The 15,970-nt window shown below is 47.2% G+C and overlaps 1 protein-coding gene across 5 annotated transcripts in view; it reads left to right on the top strand.

Annotated features, from left to right (window-relative positions):
• Positions 1-15,502, top strand: part of LOC146685787 (AT-rich interactive domain-containing protein 1B-like) — a 157,922-nt gene extending 142,420 nt beyond the window's left edge. For 3 of the 5 annotated variants that reach the window (XM_085440531.1, XM_085440530.1, XM_085440528.1), the window contains 11 exons: positions 373-567; positions 1,115-1,330; positions 2,384-2,606; positions 6,353-6,494; positions 8,647-8,816; positions 9,643-9,775; positions 9,886-10,005; positions 10,116-10,191; positions 10,935-11,658; positions 11,951-12,081; positions 12,308-15,502. In XM_085440531.1, the coding sequence (XP_085296657.1) occupies positions 373-567; positions 1,115-1,330; positions 2,384-2,606; positions 6,353-6,494; positions 8,647-8,816; positions 9,643-9,775; positions 9,886-10,005; positions 10,116-10,191; positions 10,935-11,658; positions 11,951-12,081; positions 12,308-14,092 (3,915 nt within the window). In that variant the 3' untranslated portion in view covers positions 14,093-15,502. Of the gene's footprint in view, positions 1-372; positions 568-1,114; positions 1,331-2,383; positions 2,607-6,352; positions 6,495-8,646; positions 8,817-9,642; positions 9,776-9,885; positions 10,006-10,115; positions 10,192-10,931; positions 11,659-11,950; positions 12,082-12,307 lie in introns of all 5 variants that reach the window. The other 2 variants (XM_085440529.1, XM_085440527.1) reach the window with 1 other exon arrangement.
• The last annotated feature ends 468 nt before the right edge of the window (positions 15,503-15,970 follow it).

The raw sequence follows: 15,970 nt of genomic DNA, 5'->3' as shown, positions 1-15,970 counted from the left end.
GCGACACTCATAAAGTCAGGAAAACACTCAAAATCAAATTCTCTGATGTTGTAAAGGTCTTCCCTTTAATCAGTGCACCTCTGTACTAATGATCTCCTATTTCATAAATATCCTTGAGTAGTTTTTGTATCCACAGTCCAGAAACCCAGCGGCTATCATCTGACCTCTGAGGCCTCTGTTCTGTCAGTGTGCACGGTCCACTGAGGAATGAGGATCAGTTATAATACAAAGCTAAAGCATCGTCAGGCGATAGCTGATGGTTTTGAATTGCCTTCTTTTGTTGCCTTCCACAGTGACTGTTATCCTGCATTCAGCCAATCAGATGTTTCTGTGCAGCGCTGAGCAGTAATCCCGCTGCTCTCTCTTTAACAGCTCCCGGACGTTTACGTCAACAATAACAGCAGCGGCGGCTCCCAGCAGTGCGTGTCCCAGCCACCCACTCCGGGCGGCGCCCTACCCGTGCCCTCGCCCCTCTCACCCAGCCCTGCCAGCCTCTCCTCCTACCACGGAGATGACAGCGACAGCATCAGCAGCCCCCCCTGGCCTCTCAAGACTCCCTCCAGCCCCGTAAGAACCAGACACCATCCTGCATGGATGCATTTATGCACTAAAAGCGTGTTTCCGTGTAGTCACTGGAAACCTGCTTGTTAGAGCACGGGCAACCTCCTGAAGCAGGATTAAAGTTTGGTGCGATTAACTCCACCGGTTTGAACTTGAATGCTCTGTGCAGGAAGTCTGTAAAGGCTCCGGCTGCACACGCTAAACCAAATGCTTTCGACAAGTATTTATTTTTACTTGGTCATTCAACCAGCAGCCGACTCAGAATGTGTAAATAAGGAATGAATTTTTAATGATGCCCGTGGGAAGAGTGGCTTACTGTGGAAAAGAACACTATCCTGTAGAACAGAGCATGTACTGTATATCACATATAACATACACTGACTCTGAGTTTTCCTAATTAGCACGTCTTTATTTACATTATGCATCTGCATGAGAAGGCAGAAAAACTACCTGACGTAGTGCTTTTATACATCTTGTATTCAAATAAAATGTCACATATTCAGATTCAGAGTTTAATCAGGTACTTTTCTCCTCTGCTTATGTGCATCTCCAGAAAGCCAACCCTAACGCCTCTCCCTTCAGCGGCGACCGAATCGCACGGCTGTACGAGCTCGGTGGAGAGCCGGAGAGGCGAGGCTGGGTGGAGCGATACCTGAACTTCATGGAGGAGCGGGGCACACCTGTTAGTCAGCTTCCCACTGTGGGCAAGAAGCCGCTGGACCTGTGGAAGCTCTACATGGCTGTTCGGGAAATAGGAGGCCTCGCCATGGTAAGGCGCAGGAAGCGTTAGACACAGACTTGAATGTGGAGGAGCTCGTATTCTCACACAGCCAAATCATTTCGCTCCGCTCGCTCTTTGGCTGCTTAGTATTCTTCATAAATCTCCACGGTATATGGCGAGCTTGTAAATGTTGAGAAATGTTCTCAGGAGAATGAGATACATCAAATTAACCTCAGAGAAAGCTGCCTACGTCCTGAAACCAGCTCCAAGCATGTCATTCCTCATGTGATAAAAATGTGAAATTAATATACCGGCAAGGTCAGGTTGGGCAGAAGGACGGAAAACAGGAAGCAAAAGTATACGGACACCTGACAGATACTCGTGTTACACAGCGGCCGGCGTTTTCTGCTCTTTGATGGACCTGAGAGGCAGATTCTCTGCAGACGTTCAACAACACAAAATTAGGAAAAATGTTTCGTTGCTTTGGAGAAACATAAAATTTAACATGTTTTTTTTTCTTTATGTGTACAAAGATGCCGTCTAAGTGCAAATCTGTAGTTGTTTTACACCTAAAACCTGTCAGACAGTCTTCAGATGTGTTTTCCTGTCAGCTAGAATCAGCTTTTCATAGTTTTAGCAGGTTCACCACTTTAGTAAACCAGTAATATTTTTGCCCTTTTGACCTTAACCCATCACCTTTGCATTCCTCAGTTTCTACTGCTGACTTTCAGTTTGTTTAATTCTCAGCTAAAATCAGGTCCTTAGTCGAGCAAATCTTTCTACACCGTGAAAAACAGGCTGTGTGTTCAGGTCAGGCCCACATACTCTTCTCTTGTGTAACACAGTGCATTTTTTCGCTTTTACATTAAAACGTACAACGTGAAAATTATCTGCAAGTGACCTGCGACTCCTGCAAACACGGAGCGCTGAGCCGCGGGGTTGATTATTCTGATTAGATTAGCAGGATGTGATCGCCCATTCTCCAGGCGAAATTATAAGTGTGCAGCTGATACTACCAGGATGGCGCCGAGAAATTATCTCAGTTGTTACGATCTGTGCCAATCATTTCGCTTCCTAACATCGTGTTGTTCTCTGACTCAGGTAAACAAGAACAAGAAGTGGCGTGAGCTGTCCAGCACCCTGAACGTGGGTACATCCAGCAGCACCGCCAGCTCGCTGAAGAAGCAGTACATCCAGTATCTGTTTGCCTACGAGTGCAAGATGGAGAGGGGAGAAGACCCGCCAGCGGACAACAGCAGCAGTAGCAGCAGCATGGCTGGAGGGGACAACAGGAAGCAGGTCAAGATCCAGCCGCCTTCACCTGGTAAGTCCTGATAACACACTGCCTCAGCCTCCAGTCTGTCAGCATGGGGGGTGCAGAGACTCAGACCTTCCTCTGTAGCCGTGCTGAATGGCAGAAATCTGAAGTATACATTTAGAAGATTGGATGCTTTTATAAGTCTAAGAATCTGACTCCTTAACGACCCTCCGATAGCAGTGAATATTAGATTACAGTTAGGATTACATTTAAAATTAGAAATAGCGCTCAACATTACGCCCTGATTACACGTACACAACTGGAACCCCGCAGAGATGAGTGAACATTAACACTGCTTTGGTGAGATGAGTCTTGGTTTAATAGAGGTGAGCGAGATATGATCGCCACTTGTGCCTCCACGCGGAGCCTCGCCTTTATTTGATTACCCTGCGTCGGAAGGTTAAGTAATATTGTTTTGGTGCACTAGCACAACACAAAAGGTTGCTTTTTGTTTGTGCGAATTACCTGTTGGAGCCATGTGCCTCTGCGCACAATTACAACGGGAGGACGAGGACGGGAGAGAGAAGGAGTCACGTCTCTAATTTGCAGCGGAGATGAGAAAAGTGACCCTTGCTTTTAAATAGAACATTGGAGCACTTCACCCGCCTGCGACGCCACAGATTGCTTTTCCTGGTGGGCGGAAAAGAGCACCAGCCATCATTTGCATACACACACACACACACGCATGCATGCATGCACATGCGAGAAGTTCACGTAAAAGTTTTACAATTCATAATTCAGTGCCTTCTCATCTATTCGAGGGGATTTAAACATCTCAGTTTTTACACAAACTCATTTTGCCAGCTGATGGTGCACGTCATCTGAGATGCAGTCTGTAAGGTAAAACGCGAAGAGGTCGACGCTCGTGACGTTTAGGTTGGCTTTTGGGTATGCAGCACTCGACTGTGGACTGCTCACGCTACGACACTCCTGCACCACCATCAGAGTGGGTGGAGAGCAGCATCTGCAGCTAGCACTGCGATTCTGAAGACCAAGAGACGTGTCTGTGCAGCAGTGTGCCCACAGTGCACTCAGACTACAGTAAAGCATGTGTTTCTAATTTGAGTTTCACTTTTACAATCGTGTTGCTGAGTCTGATTCTGTCGTTGCATTTTTTTCTCTCCTCTGTGTTTCCCTGTTTTCCTTCACCTCTGTCTTTATATCATGTCCATCCGTGTTCCTCCTGAATCATCTCCTTCATGGTTAGGATTTGATTTTTATGTTTCATTTTCAGTATTGGTCATTTGTTCATGTCCTGTTTTACTTTGATAGTCAGTTTTCTTTTGTTCATGCTTTGTTTTTTTTACTTTGACCTAATGTGTTATGAACCATAAGCAACAACATGAAACAAAGAGTGACGCCAGAGTTTTTGGATACATTGTTTCTAAATATCAAGACGAAAACAGCAGCCAGTAGAGCAAAAGGAGCCAACCACAGATGACCTTTACCCCAAACCTGTCAGGTGTAGGTAACGCCCAAAGACTGTTGCACTCCAACCAGCAGCAGAGAGGCAGAACACATCCAGGACTCAGGACCTCTCATATACCAAGCCAGACTCATACCCCTGAAACTGCAGTGATCATAGGACCGTGAGACCCACACCCAGGATAACAGACGAGCAAAACAAGCACAGCCACACACTGCAGAGAGTTTGTGAACACCTGTCGTCAGCCATCGTTCATCCTCGAAAAAACTCCCAGAAAGGAGCCCGGACGAGCCCCCAATTTATGTTACAATCCAGCTCATATCTGTGTATTTAATGAACAACTTTACTATTAGAAAAGAAAGAAAATGAAAGAGATTTTTTTTAGCATTTAATTCTGTTTTTATCTGTTTTATTTCATTAAATGTGGCAGTGGGCAAGCTTGCCCTCTGATTAGCTTTACCTTTAAAAAACAGAGTGATCTCCTGTAGACACTAACTTTGCGGTTCGTCTTTGCCCTGCAGGGCTCACTTTGGTTGTTTTATGATTAAATATCCACTCAGTGATGCACTCAAGGCATTTTTCATTTTTCCCTGTTTTGAAAACTATGAATAGAATGAAATGTTTGCAGTTTGTAATATAGACAAAGTTTAATTTAAGTGAAAGAAACGTAATAAATTTAACCATCGTGCAATAATGTTTGATGTTTAAGAAGCAGACTGAATATGCATAATTACCTTTGTATTTATAAATTTGCAAAAAGACTTTTTAATTACTGCACTTGCACATAAAAAGGGAAAATTGTGTTATGAAAAGAAGTGCGTATCGCGCGTGCACACGCCAGGAAAACCTCCCGTTTTTGTCCTTCATGTTGCTCGGTGTTAATGCGCTCTCTGCCTCTGTGCGCTTTGAACTGCCCCACTGACTCCCTGCCAGCCTATATATAGACTGACAGCCCAGTGATGTCACTGAGGGAGCGTGTCCAGCAGGGCGGGTGGGGGTGAGTGGCGGTGGGGTGTGGGGAGTGATTAATGAGGGCTGGAATGTAGAACGTAAACAAACCCGACCTCGCCGTCACCTTTCATTCACAAAATGGCTCAGCTGACTGACTTTTTTCCCCCCTTCTCCACCCCACCCCCACCCTCCCCCTTAACCGCTGCCACCCCTCTGGATTATGTCACCCGCTGACACACACGCTTTTGTGTGCGTACACATCAAACAGCCACACACACTTTTTCCCCCCTTACGTCTCGCTCTAAAAGACGAGCAGAGGGCACTTAAGTTCACGCTGTCCTCTGTCCTCATACCGCCACCACCCCCACCGCTGCCGCTCTTAGAATGGTAAACCTCTTAGCCCCGACTGACCCCGCAATTGTTTGCACTTCCCCACGCGTGCTTTCCGTTTGACGCCGGGATATCCCAGGAAGTGAAGAATCCCTAATGCTCGCTGACCCCTCTTTGCCCCCTCCTACCTCCTGCTCATAATCATGGGATAACCATCTCTCCCTGTCTCGCTCTCCTTCTCTCCGTCTCCTGTGATGTAGAGGCAGAGGGTATCATTGAATAATTCAGAATTAGCATGAATTTTTAAAGCTTAAGTCTTTCTATGGAAACGTGTGGTGCAGGGAAAGGCCACTCAGGATATTCGAGAGAAAGGCTTCTTACACTAAATGCTCATTAGGACACTTTCATATTCTCTCTGTCTCCGTCTTTGTCATGATTTCACTGGAACGGTCCATGTCTTCTGTTAAACCTGCTCCTGGGAATTTGGATTCGTTGCTTTTATCGGGCTGGGGGTTCAAATTTCTTCTGATTTCCTCATCATCAGGAGTTTAGGTGTCATAACAAAAGTTTGCACTAACCTGCTCTTAACCCCAGAGTTTCTGTGTGAAACCTCAAGCTTTCTGAAGCGTTAGCTTGAACATGTCATGATTCCATCACATTGGCTGTTTAATTTTACATCTGATACATCTGTGGCCTCGAGCTTAGCTCGCCACTTGAAGTCGATGGCACACAAAGACAAAAAAATCCAGCTAAACCGTCTTCAGACAGCGTTCACATTAAGAACAGGTCTGTGAGTGGAGGCATCCTTCCCTCTTCCTCCTGCCTCCTCTTCCTCCGCTCGCCTCCTGTAGGCTCATGTCTCGTGTAGGGCATCGCTGCGAGTGCTTTGGCCTTAAGCCCAAAGGTATCTCCCTATTATGGCACATCGCTGCAGTAAAACCAGCTCTAACTCAACCTTCAGATCGTATCTGAAGACTTGTGGAAGACCAACAGTGTCAACGTGTTCTTATGATACAGAACTAATACTCCTACTTGTGTCTCCCAGCTCATTCAGGCGGCTCCCTCCAGGGCCCACAGACACCTCAGTCCTCTGGCAGCAGCTCTACAGCAGAGGCAGCGGGGGACCTGAAGCCCCCCACACCTGCCACCACCCCCCTGGGACAGGTCACACCACTGCCCCCCAACAGGTACACACAGACGCATGCATGATGCTCCTGGTGCTGCATTTACTGACGTGTGCTGCTGACTCATTTTCTCTAAATAAGTTGTGTGTTTGTGTGATATCGTTTGTGTGTCAGCAGTCTGTTTGTTGATGTGTGGTATCCAAAAGTGTGAACATTGTCTCTAAAATTAAACAACAGCGTAGTGGAGCGAGCTTGAAATAAAAGGGGATGCTCTCAGTGTGCTGCTATGTTTAGGTGAGACTGGGATGTGTGATTTGGTTCTTTCTGCTCTTTATGTGACGATTCGAGTCGCACGCCTTCATCTCTGCTGGTTTTAATTAGAAACAGCAACAATCACGTTTGCTGAGCCTGAGAGAAGCACTGTTTAATCGGTGATGGGAGAGTGTGTGTTTGAGCTCTTTACCTGGATGTCATTATTATGCTTCCTATTTTAGATTAAAGGTTTTATTTTGCACACAGTTGACTGACGGCCTCTTGTCACATTTAAATTTAAGGTTTTTTCGTGCGCATCACAGCGGGGCTGCCAAACTCCGTTTCCTTCAGGGCCACACTGGGACACGCTGGACAGTTAATTAATGTGTTTTAATCTAATATAAAAAGCATGTCCCCCACAGCCTCCTCACAGGCCTCCCAGTCAAGTCAACAAAAGCCAACAAAAAGTAATCGACTCGATTTATTCACACAAAATAAAACAGTTTTGTTGTTGAGTCTCCGAGTTCCTGTTTCACAGTCCTGAATGTGACACATCGATGGCTGCGTGCGACCTACCTGTCCTTGTTTCCACATTAAAAACCTAAAAAAAGTTTTTTCAAATTAAATGTTGATTTTGTGTTGTTCTGTGTCCTGAGCCGCCCATTATTTCTTTCTGCTTCGTTTCCATGGAGCAGACTTTCTTGTCATTTGTAACGTGGTCCTGAGTTCTCTGAAGGTCTTTCAGATTGTTTTTATTTTTTTGACATTGGCGGCTTTTTCACTCGTTTTCAATCCAGGCCTCGTACCTGTTTGTTTTTAAAGCAATGTTTTTGTTAGTTCAGCTGCATAACTCTGACCTCTGAGTCATTCATGCATAAAAAAGCTCCTTGCAGATGAAACTGTGTTGTCTCTACACATAACAGACAACCTAGCAAAGAGACTATTTTAGATGATCTCTTCATGTCACAAAAACATTTGGTCTCATTTCTTTACTGTCCTCACTTGAATCTGTGAAAAGTACCCAAGATAACACACTTTGACATGAAATAGTATTTTTGTACCAACAAAATAGCTCAATAGCTGTGAGCTGAAGAGCTGGCTTATCTCAGAAAAAAATTTGAGGAAACTGAACAAGAATCAGGAAAAAAGTAAAGACCTGATTCAGGACCTGAAAGATGTATTTGGACCTTCAGCTGATCCATCTGCTGTTCACTGAAGCTTCCTTCAGCTGTCAAGAAGCCAAGACTGAGGTATTAAATTACACAAGAACTGGACTGAAAATCAGAGCAATGGGTGTGACGGTGTGAGGAATATAAATTTGAAAAGGTTTGGTTCAAATCATGGTCAGTATGTACAAGGAGGTCAGGGGGAGGTCCAACAGTGAGTCTGCAGCCATCTGTGAAGCAGGGTGGGGGGTTGAGCTGCATTTCAGCCAGTGGTGCTGGGATCTTGTCATGAATGCAGAAAAGTACCATCAGATTTTGATCCACCATGGAGTAACATGTGGAGAGCATGGCAGTGAGGCACACAGGGGAACACCATCAGTGTCCCCAGACCTCAGCATTACTTGGGCAGTGTGGGATCATCCTGATAGAGAACAAAAGGCAGAAACATCCAAAGAAGAGCTTAAAACATCCTGGAGAACCCACCTGAGAGAGAGTTGAGTCTGTGCTGAAGGATAAAAGCGCTCACACCAAATGATGACCGTTAGAAATGTGCAAACTGTTTCATATTCTGCATTTCTGTGTATGTCTGCACGTTTCAGTACATCTCTGCACCTTTTTCCTATTTTCAAAGGAAAAATTAAAAAATACACGAGGAGCGGCTCAAATAATAAAATGACCAAATAGTATATGTCATGATTGACTCCCGCTCTTAAAAAATGAAACTGACAACTTTATTATTTTTGTATCCAAGCATTCAGTGTGTTGTGTCGGTGCCTCTCATCCCCCCTCACTTCCAGGAGCAGTGTGAGCGTGCAGGACCCCTTCTCAGAGGTGAGCGACCCGGCCTTCCAGAAGCGGACTCCCGCCCTGCCCCCCTCGGCTACGTACCAGCAGGGCCTCAGCATGCCTGACATGATGATGAGGATGCAGTACGATGCCAAGGACCCCTTCGCCGGGATGAGGAAGAGTGAGTGAGACACATGCAGTAATAAACCTTCACCCAAACCCGATTCTCCATTTTTATTGTCCTTAATTGAACTTTGAGGGAACAGCGTTGTTCTGAGATTCATTTAATCCACAGGTACGACAAATTAGGGGGGTCGTTCTCAACTTCATCTTTAAACTGTGCAAAAGCTTTCATTTCAGTGAATCGTGTATCCCAAAGACATTGGGCTTTCATCTGTTTCAGTGGTCTAATTCATTATCTTGTCACTGTGTCATCTCACATCAGGACAGATGTGTGTGTTTGTGTGTGTGTGTGTGTGTGTGTGTTTTCCTACTAGAAGTATGAATCGAAATGAGAACTGTTTGTCGCTTTATCCAAAACACACCAGCTCGTTTTAAGTTCTTGTAGCTTAGTCTGCGTCTCATCCTAACTTTGTTCCTCCTTTTCATCCTCTTGTTTCCAACCTTTCATCCTTCCCCCCGCTGTGAAGCACCTGCTTCGACCAACTCGTGCGGTTTGGTTTTCAGAACAAACGGGAGTTTTAGAAAGAATGGCGGCTCCTCTGAAGGCTGGCGAGAATGGAGTCTGAATGAATAATATGGTGGATGATAGCTGCATAACAACTCAGAACAATAGGTTTAATCATGCAAAGTGCAGAATATTCATAGAGGCATGCTGCCACCTGCTGGTCAGCAGAAACATGGTTCGTGCATTCAGAAATGCACATTTAGATGCTGTTGGATATTTCCAGGAGAATGAAACCATTTCCCCTCCTTGTTCTTCAACGCGTTCATACAATTTAGATTATTAGGTCCAGTCTAAGGTCTTTGCTTTCCTTCCTCCACAGTGGCAGGAGCCGATCCTTATATTCCAGCCCAGATGCCCGGAAGCGGTATGCAGGACATGTATGGTCGACCCCCATCAGCCCTGAGCATGAGCCAAAGGTCACAGTACCCGTACGGGCCGGGCTACGACAGGAGGTAAAAAAACACAAAGTGGGGGGAATCAGTTTCCTCTTATTTATTCTGTCCTGAACGTCGAGGCGTGGTGTACTGCACAGCATCAGTAAAGCATGTCCTGCTGTCTTTAGGCCGGACCATATGATGGGGATGGAGGGGACCATGGGCCCCCCTGGGAGTCAGACCAACATGGGACCTTCCAACAGTGAGGGCAGCATGTACTCACCCAGCAGATACTCCTCACAGCACAGGTCAGCGCTCTCGTACGTGTCTCCAGCAGAGTGTGCGTGCCTCTCTGGAGGCCTGTGCTCTGTAACAATCAGTGAGTGATACTCTCTTTCCCCTCTGTCCTCTGCTTCAGACACGACGGCTACGGTCAGCAGTATTCCAGCATGCCGTACGGGATGCATCCATCTGGGATGTACCCACAGCAGCAGGTGAGACAGCTCGTCACGGCGCTCTCAGTCAGAGCTTTACCGTAATCATACCTGCTGTAAACAAGACGTTTGATTAGAGTGTCAAATCTCAGCCCAGAGATAATAAATTAATAAGATAACAGCACAGTGGGTGGGATGTGTTTTGTGACTGTGGTTGTTTCTTGTTGTCATTGTGATCACAATCAATTTCTGCTTTTTTGAACCATCAGAATGAAGTAAAGCAGAGCGATGATTGCTTGTTTTGAGTCCTAATAATGACCCTCATGAATGGGCCAATCAATGGTCCTCTCTCGCACGTCATTTGTCAAACTGAAGATTATTAGCCACGTAATTATGGTATCGAGTAGAACTGTTTCTTTGTGTCTCGGAGGAAAATAGTGTGAGGTAATTGGCCATTAGGTGACCGCTCTGAGCAGAAGCCATCGCGTGTTTTTGCAGCGTCCTGCTGCGTTTCTGCCACACGAGCGTGGTTTCAGATTTAGTTCACAACTCAGAATATTTCTGAGTCTTTGATAGATCGGCGGAGCTCCCGGCTGGAGGTGTAATGGAGCATCGCGGTAAAATAATTATGGTAATGGAAGTACGAGCCACGCGCCTCACCTCTCGCCCACTGACAGGTGGATGTGAAGAAAAATGGATGCTCTCGTGAGCTTTGTGTGCACGTCTCATGGAAGCATGTTTTCATCGTGTGATTGCTTTTTGTTAAGCGTCGTCGCTAACGATCTCCCCCGTTGCTTCAGCAGGGCTACAAGCGTCCGCTGGATGGAATGTACGGCCCCCCGCCCAAGAGACACGAGGGCGACATGTACGCCATGCAGTACACCAACCAGCAGCCGGACATGTACAACCACTACGGCAGCGGTTACTCTGAACACAGACCGCTCCAGGGACAGTTCCCCTACCCGTACCCCCGCGACCGTATGGCCCCCTCGGGCCAGAGCCAGCACAGTATGCTGGGTGGGGGGCCCCCTCCTAATCACGCTGCCGACGGGCCCAACATGTGGCCTTCGAGGACAGACCTCGGCTACCCCTACCCCAGCAGGCCGGGATCACAAATGCCCCCGTACGGCTCGATAGGCAGAGACGACATGGACGGGCGGCCCGGGCCGGAGCAGTGGCACCGTCAGTCTCCGTACATGTCATCATCAGGCGGCATGCCCCCCCTGTCCTCGCGTCAGCCGTCGTCTTATTCCAACTCCCCGTCCATGGCCAACCACCTGCCCAGAGCGCCGAGCCCAGGGGCCTTCCAGCGCTCCATGGACTCTCGAATGTCGCCCAGCAAAGCGCCATTCATGTCCCCCATGAAGATGCCTAAACCCGGCCTGGCCATGATGGGATCGCAGGGCGGTGGACCCATCGGGCAGTTTCCTCCTAATCTGAGGAGGGACCTCAACTACCCACCGGGTTCAGTGGAGGGCACCCTGCCGATTCTCAAGCCTCGACGCAAGCTAACATCCAAGGACAGTGGTAAGATCGTTTTTTAGGTTCTCAGCAGCAGCATATTTGCAGCTTGTTTAAACCTGGTTCTTCTCCGGTGGAAGTTTTCCGTGTTTTCCAGCTGTAAAAGAAACGGTGTTTTAGCTCCCCTATCGCTGCACTGGTGCAGCTCATTGTCAGCTAACGGTAGCACAACATGAGCCAAATTTTATCAAAGAAATTACAACCATCTACTTTGGTTAGCGTCCCTCTCATCTTCAGGACGTTTGATTGCCAGTTTTTTTTCTTCCTGGTTCCAAAAATCCCACTGTTTTAATCCCAGGAACGCCTGAGGCCTGGCGCGTGATGATGTCTCTGAAGTCTGGCCTGCTGGCAGAGAGCACGTGGGCGCTAGATACCATCAATATCCTGCTGTACGATGACAGCACAGTGGCCTCCTTTAACCTCTCCCAGGTAAAACCAACCCACAGAACAGAGCCTGTCTTTATCATCATCTAGATCCTGTTTTTCTTTTGCAATAAAACTCCACGAGAGTCAAGTTAGTTATGCACCTCTGAGGTTTTGCAGTTTTATATCTACTTAAAAATTCTTGGCTCGTATTCAGAGTCTGGGACTACTTGATAGCTCGTCTGACTTCTTTCTGCTCAGCATTGATCACGTTTTATTTTTCTCTGTCCAGTTGCCTGGATTCCTCGAGCTCATCGTCGAGTACTTCCGCCGTTGCTTGATTGAGATCTTTGGCATCCTGGAAGAGTTTGAGGTGGGGACTAAGAAACTGTCCTCAAGTCCAGCGTCTGCACAGAACGAAAGACCTGAGCGGGATTCTGGCTCTCCTGTCCAGCCTGAGCTCTCTAAAGCCGAGGAGACCCAGGTGGAGCGTGCCGAGGGCGTCACCGAGGAAGTGACACCTGTTGCTGCAGAGCCGGCCGAGGTGAACGGCGAAACAGAGGAGTCCAACATGAGCGTTAACAGGGAGGACAAGAGTGGAGAAGATGGTGAAAAGGAGGGAAAAGAAGAAGAAGAGGAGGCAGCAGAGTGTGAAGCAGAGACCGTGGATCGGCCCGTAGCAGAGGCGGAGCATAAACCCAAACAAGCCAGCAAATACGACAAGTTCCCCATCAAGATTGTTCACAAAGAGAACCTGACCGATGACATGTCCGGTTACCTCACAGAGTTTACCAGCGGGCTGCTGCACTGGCAGGCGGGTGGAGGCGACTCCACGGCACACATTCAGACACACTTCGAACCCCGGAGCGAAGCGCCCGAGGATGAAGGCAGGAGAAACGAGAGCAAACAGGAGAGCAAGATGGACCACGAAAAGAAGCAACCTCTGAAACACATCACCGCGACTATCGACGACGTTCTGTGCGCCCGCGTTGACGCCCTCGCTTACGGCCATCCCGCGCGCTCTCTGCCCTCTTACCCCTTCAGGGTGCACCCAGATGGGGAGGAGGACCACATCACCTTGCTGGAGGATGAGCCACGCTGCCTGGACGAGGCTCCGCTCACCACCACATCTGCCTGGCAGGACTCGCTGTCCAAGCGGTGCACCTGCGTCTCCAACATCGTCCGGAGTCTGTCCTTTATCCCGGGGAATGACTTGGACATGTCCCGCCACCCTGCTCTGGTTCTTCTGCTGGGCAGGCTGCTTCTGCTGCACCACGTGCACCCTGAGAGGAACAGGTTACCTCCCAGCTTCCAAAGAGACGAGCAGCAGGAGCGGGGGCTGTCGAGCAGTAAGGACGAGTGGTGGTGGGAGTGTCTGAGTCTGCTCAGGGAGAACGCCATGGTCACTCTGGCCAACATCGCTGGCCAGTTGGATCTCTCCACTTACCCAGATACCATCTGCCTTCCCATCCTGGACGGCCTCCTCCACTGGATGGTTTGCCCCTCAACCGAAGCCCAGGACCCCTTTCCGTCGGCAGGACCTCATTCCCAGCTCACCCCCCAGAGGCTGGTGCTGGAATGCCTCTGCAAGCTGAGCATCCAGGAGGGCAACTTGGACCTCCTGCTGGCGACGCCGCCGTTCAGCCGACAGGAGAAACTGTTCACGGTCCTGGTGCACTACGTGGGTCAGAGGAAGGCCCAGGTGTACAGGGAGATGGCGGTGGCTGTGCTCTCCCACCTGGCACAGGGAGACCCCACAGCGGCGCGTGCCATTGCCATGCAGAAGGGGAGCGTGGGTAACCTGGTAGTTTTCTTGGAGGACGGCGTTAGCATGGCACAGTATCAGCAGAACCCTCACAGCCTGCTGCACATGGGCCATCCTCCCATGGACCTGCCCAGTATAAACATGATGTGCAGAGCAGCTAAAGGCCTGCTGGCTATGGCCAAAGTGCAAGAGAACAAGAAAGAGTTTGTACTGTATGAAAGCAGATTATTAGACATCTCCATCTCCTCGGTGCTCAATGTGGGAGTGGTCGCCATTATTTGCCAAGTCCTGTTTCACTTGGGGAAGTTATGACATGAGGAGAGGCGGGACTGGCGCGGCACACGCTGAGGCTATTTCTGTGGTTTTTCTATTTTTATTTATTAAAATGACAGAAAATGTTTGTGTTTTTTTAAAAGAAGTATCTGCATAAACAAAATGTCTCTATCTATATACATATATATATATATACATATATATATATATATATATATATATATATATATATATATATATATATATATAGCTTCTGGGCGATGTCGGGATTTGAAAGCTCGTTTTAATACAAATATTTAATACCTGCTGGTGTCGGATTGCTGCGTTTGGTTTGGCATTATTTTCTTTTCTTCCTTTGTTTACTTTTTCAGCCAAAGCTGCCACCAGATCTTGGTGCTCGATTCTGTGGTTCCTTTAGAGTCGATGAGATGTTTTTCAGTTTTATAAACGCCAATATGCTCATCAACTTTTTGTTAATGGAGAGTATTTATTTAAAATGTGACACTGTACAGTAGTTTGAACTTTTTGCCAACAGCGGTGGAGGAAAAAAACACAGAGAAAACACAGAGTTTTTAAACTGAAACGTCTCCATCGCTGGAACATACGTTGTGCAATAGGACTTGGAGCAAGTTGTCCCTTTGAAAACCAGAGGATGTAAAAGCTTCTGACACCTGCAGTGTGCGCTCATGGCCACGAGGAGGCAGCATTGCACCAGCCAATCGACATCAGAGAAGAGCATCCGTCAGAGAAGCGTCTAATTTATCAATCATAGCCTCAATGACTTTCACAGATGAACTTTGTGTTTCCTGATCACTTGTGTTATGTCTGTATTTTTTCATCACCGTGTATATAAACTGTTGTACACACGATTCTTTCGGTCTTTATCTAGCATAGCAGGAGACGGGACTTTCTGACTATTATAACAAATGCTTTTATTGTTGGTAAATTTGGTATTGTTATTATACATATTTTGTTAATGGGGTCAAATATTTGAACATGGCAGATGTATCTGATGTTTCACCGTTCAAAAAAAACACACAAAAACAACAAAAAAAGAAGAAAAAAATCCTGTATGCGTTGTATTATAGCTGAGAAAACAATCGCTTTGGTAATGAAACGTGGAAGTGCCAGGGTGAGGGGGTGACTGTGGAGACGCCATGCGAGGGAACCGAACATCTTTCTGTTTGTTCACGTCCTGCGTTCATGTCAGTGGGCATATTTTTGAATCTACACGATGCTCGAAAACAAAACACGTGAAAAGATCAAAACATCCTGAAAGCTCATTGTAAAAAATGCCTTTTTTCATATGACTCCTGTCTTTTATTCAGTATACACATTTATACTCTGTGCTGCACATGTCACGAATAAATGTACGATGAACATCGTTAAGCACTGGAGACGTTACATTATGTCCAGACAATCTTAGGCCAATAAAACAAACATCAACTGCTTACGTGGGCTGTCTTTTATTGGCTGCATCCGGATCCTTCGTGGCACAGGTTCAAAAAGGTGCTGAAAACATCTGAGAGTTTGGTCCAAGCTGAGATGGTAGCGTCTCACAGTTCCTGCAGATTTGTCATTTGCATCCGTAGCGAGAATCCCCCGTTGATTCTGTTGGATTGAGATCTGGACGCTGTGGAGGCCGTTTGAGTGCAGTGAACTCAACAAACCAGTTCGAGAGGATTTGAGCTTCATGACTTGGTGTGTAGAAGATGGTAGACTGGTCTAAAGGGACGGACGTTGCTCGGGTAGGCTGTGGAGCTTTAATGATGCTCAGCTGGTGCTCAGGGGCCCAAACTGTGCCGAGAAAATATCCCCACATCGTCACACCCCCACCATCCTATCCTTGTAATGATCAGCTGTTGGTACGAGGCAGGATGGATCCATGCTTCTGGTTGTTTACACCGAACTCTGACT

This window comes from Copadichromis virginalis, linkage group LG19, assembly GCF_057382275.1.
Source record: "Copadichromis virginalis isolate Kocher_CV1m ecotype Utaka linkage group LG19, C_Virginalis_male_GT1.1, whole genome shotgun sequence".
NCBI lineage: Eukaryota > Metazoa > Chordata > Actinopteri > Cichliformes > Cichlidae > Copadichromis > Copadichromis virginalis.
The sequence above is the reverse complement of the archived record's forward strand: the minus strand, read 5'-3'. Positions and strand labels throughout refer to the sequence as shown.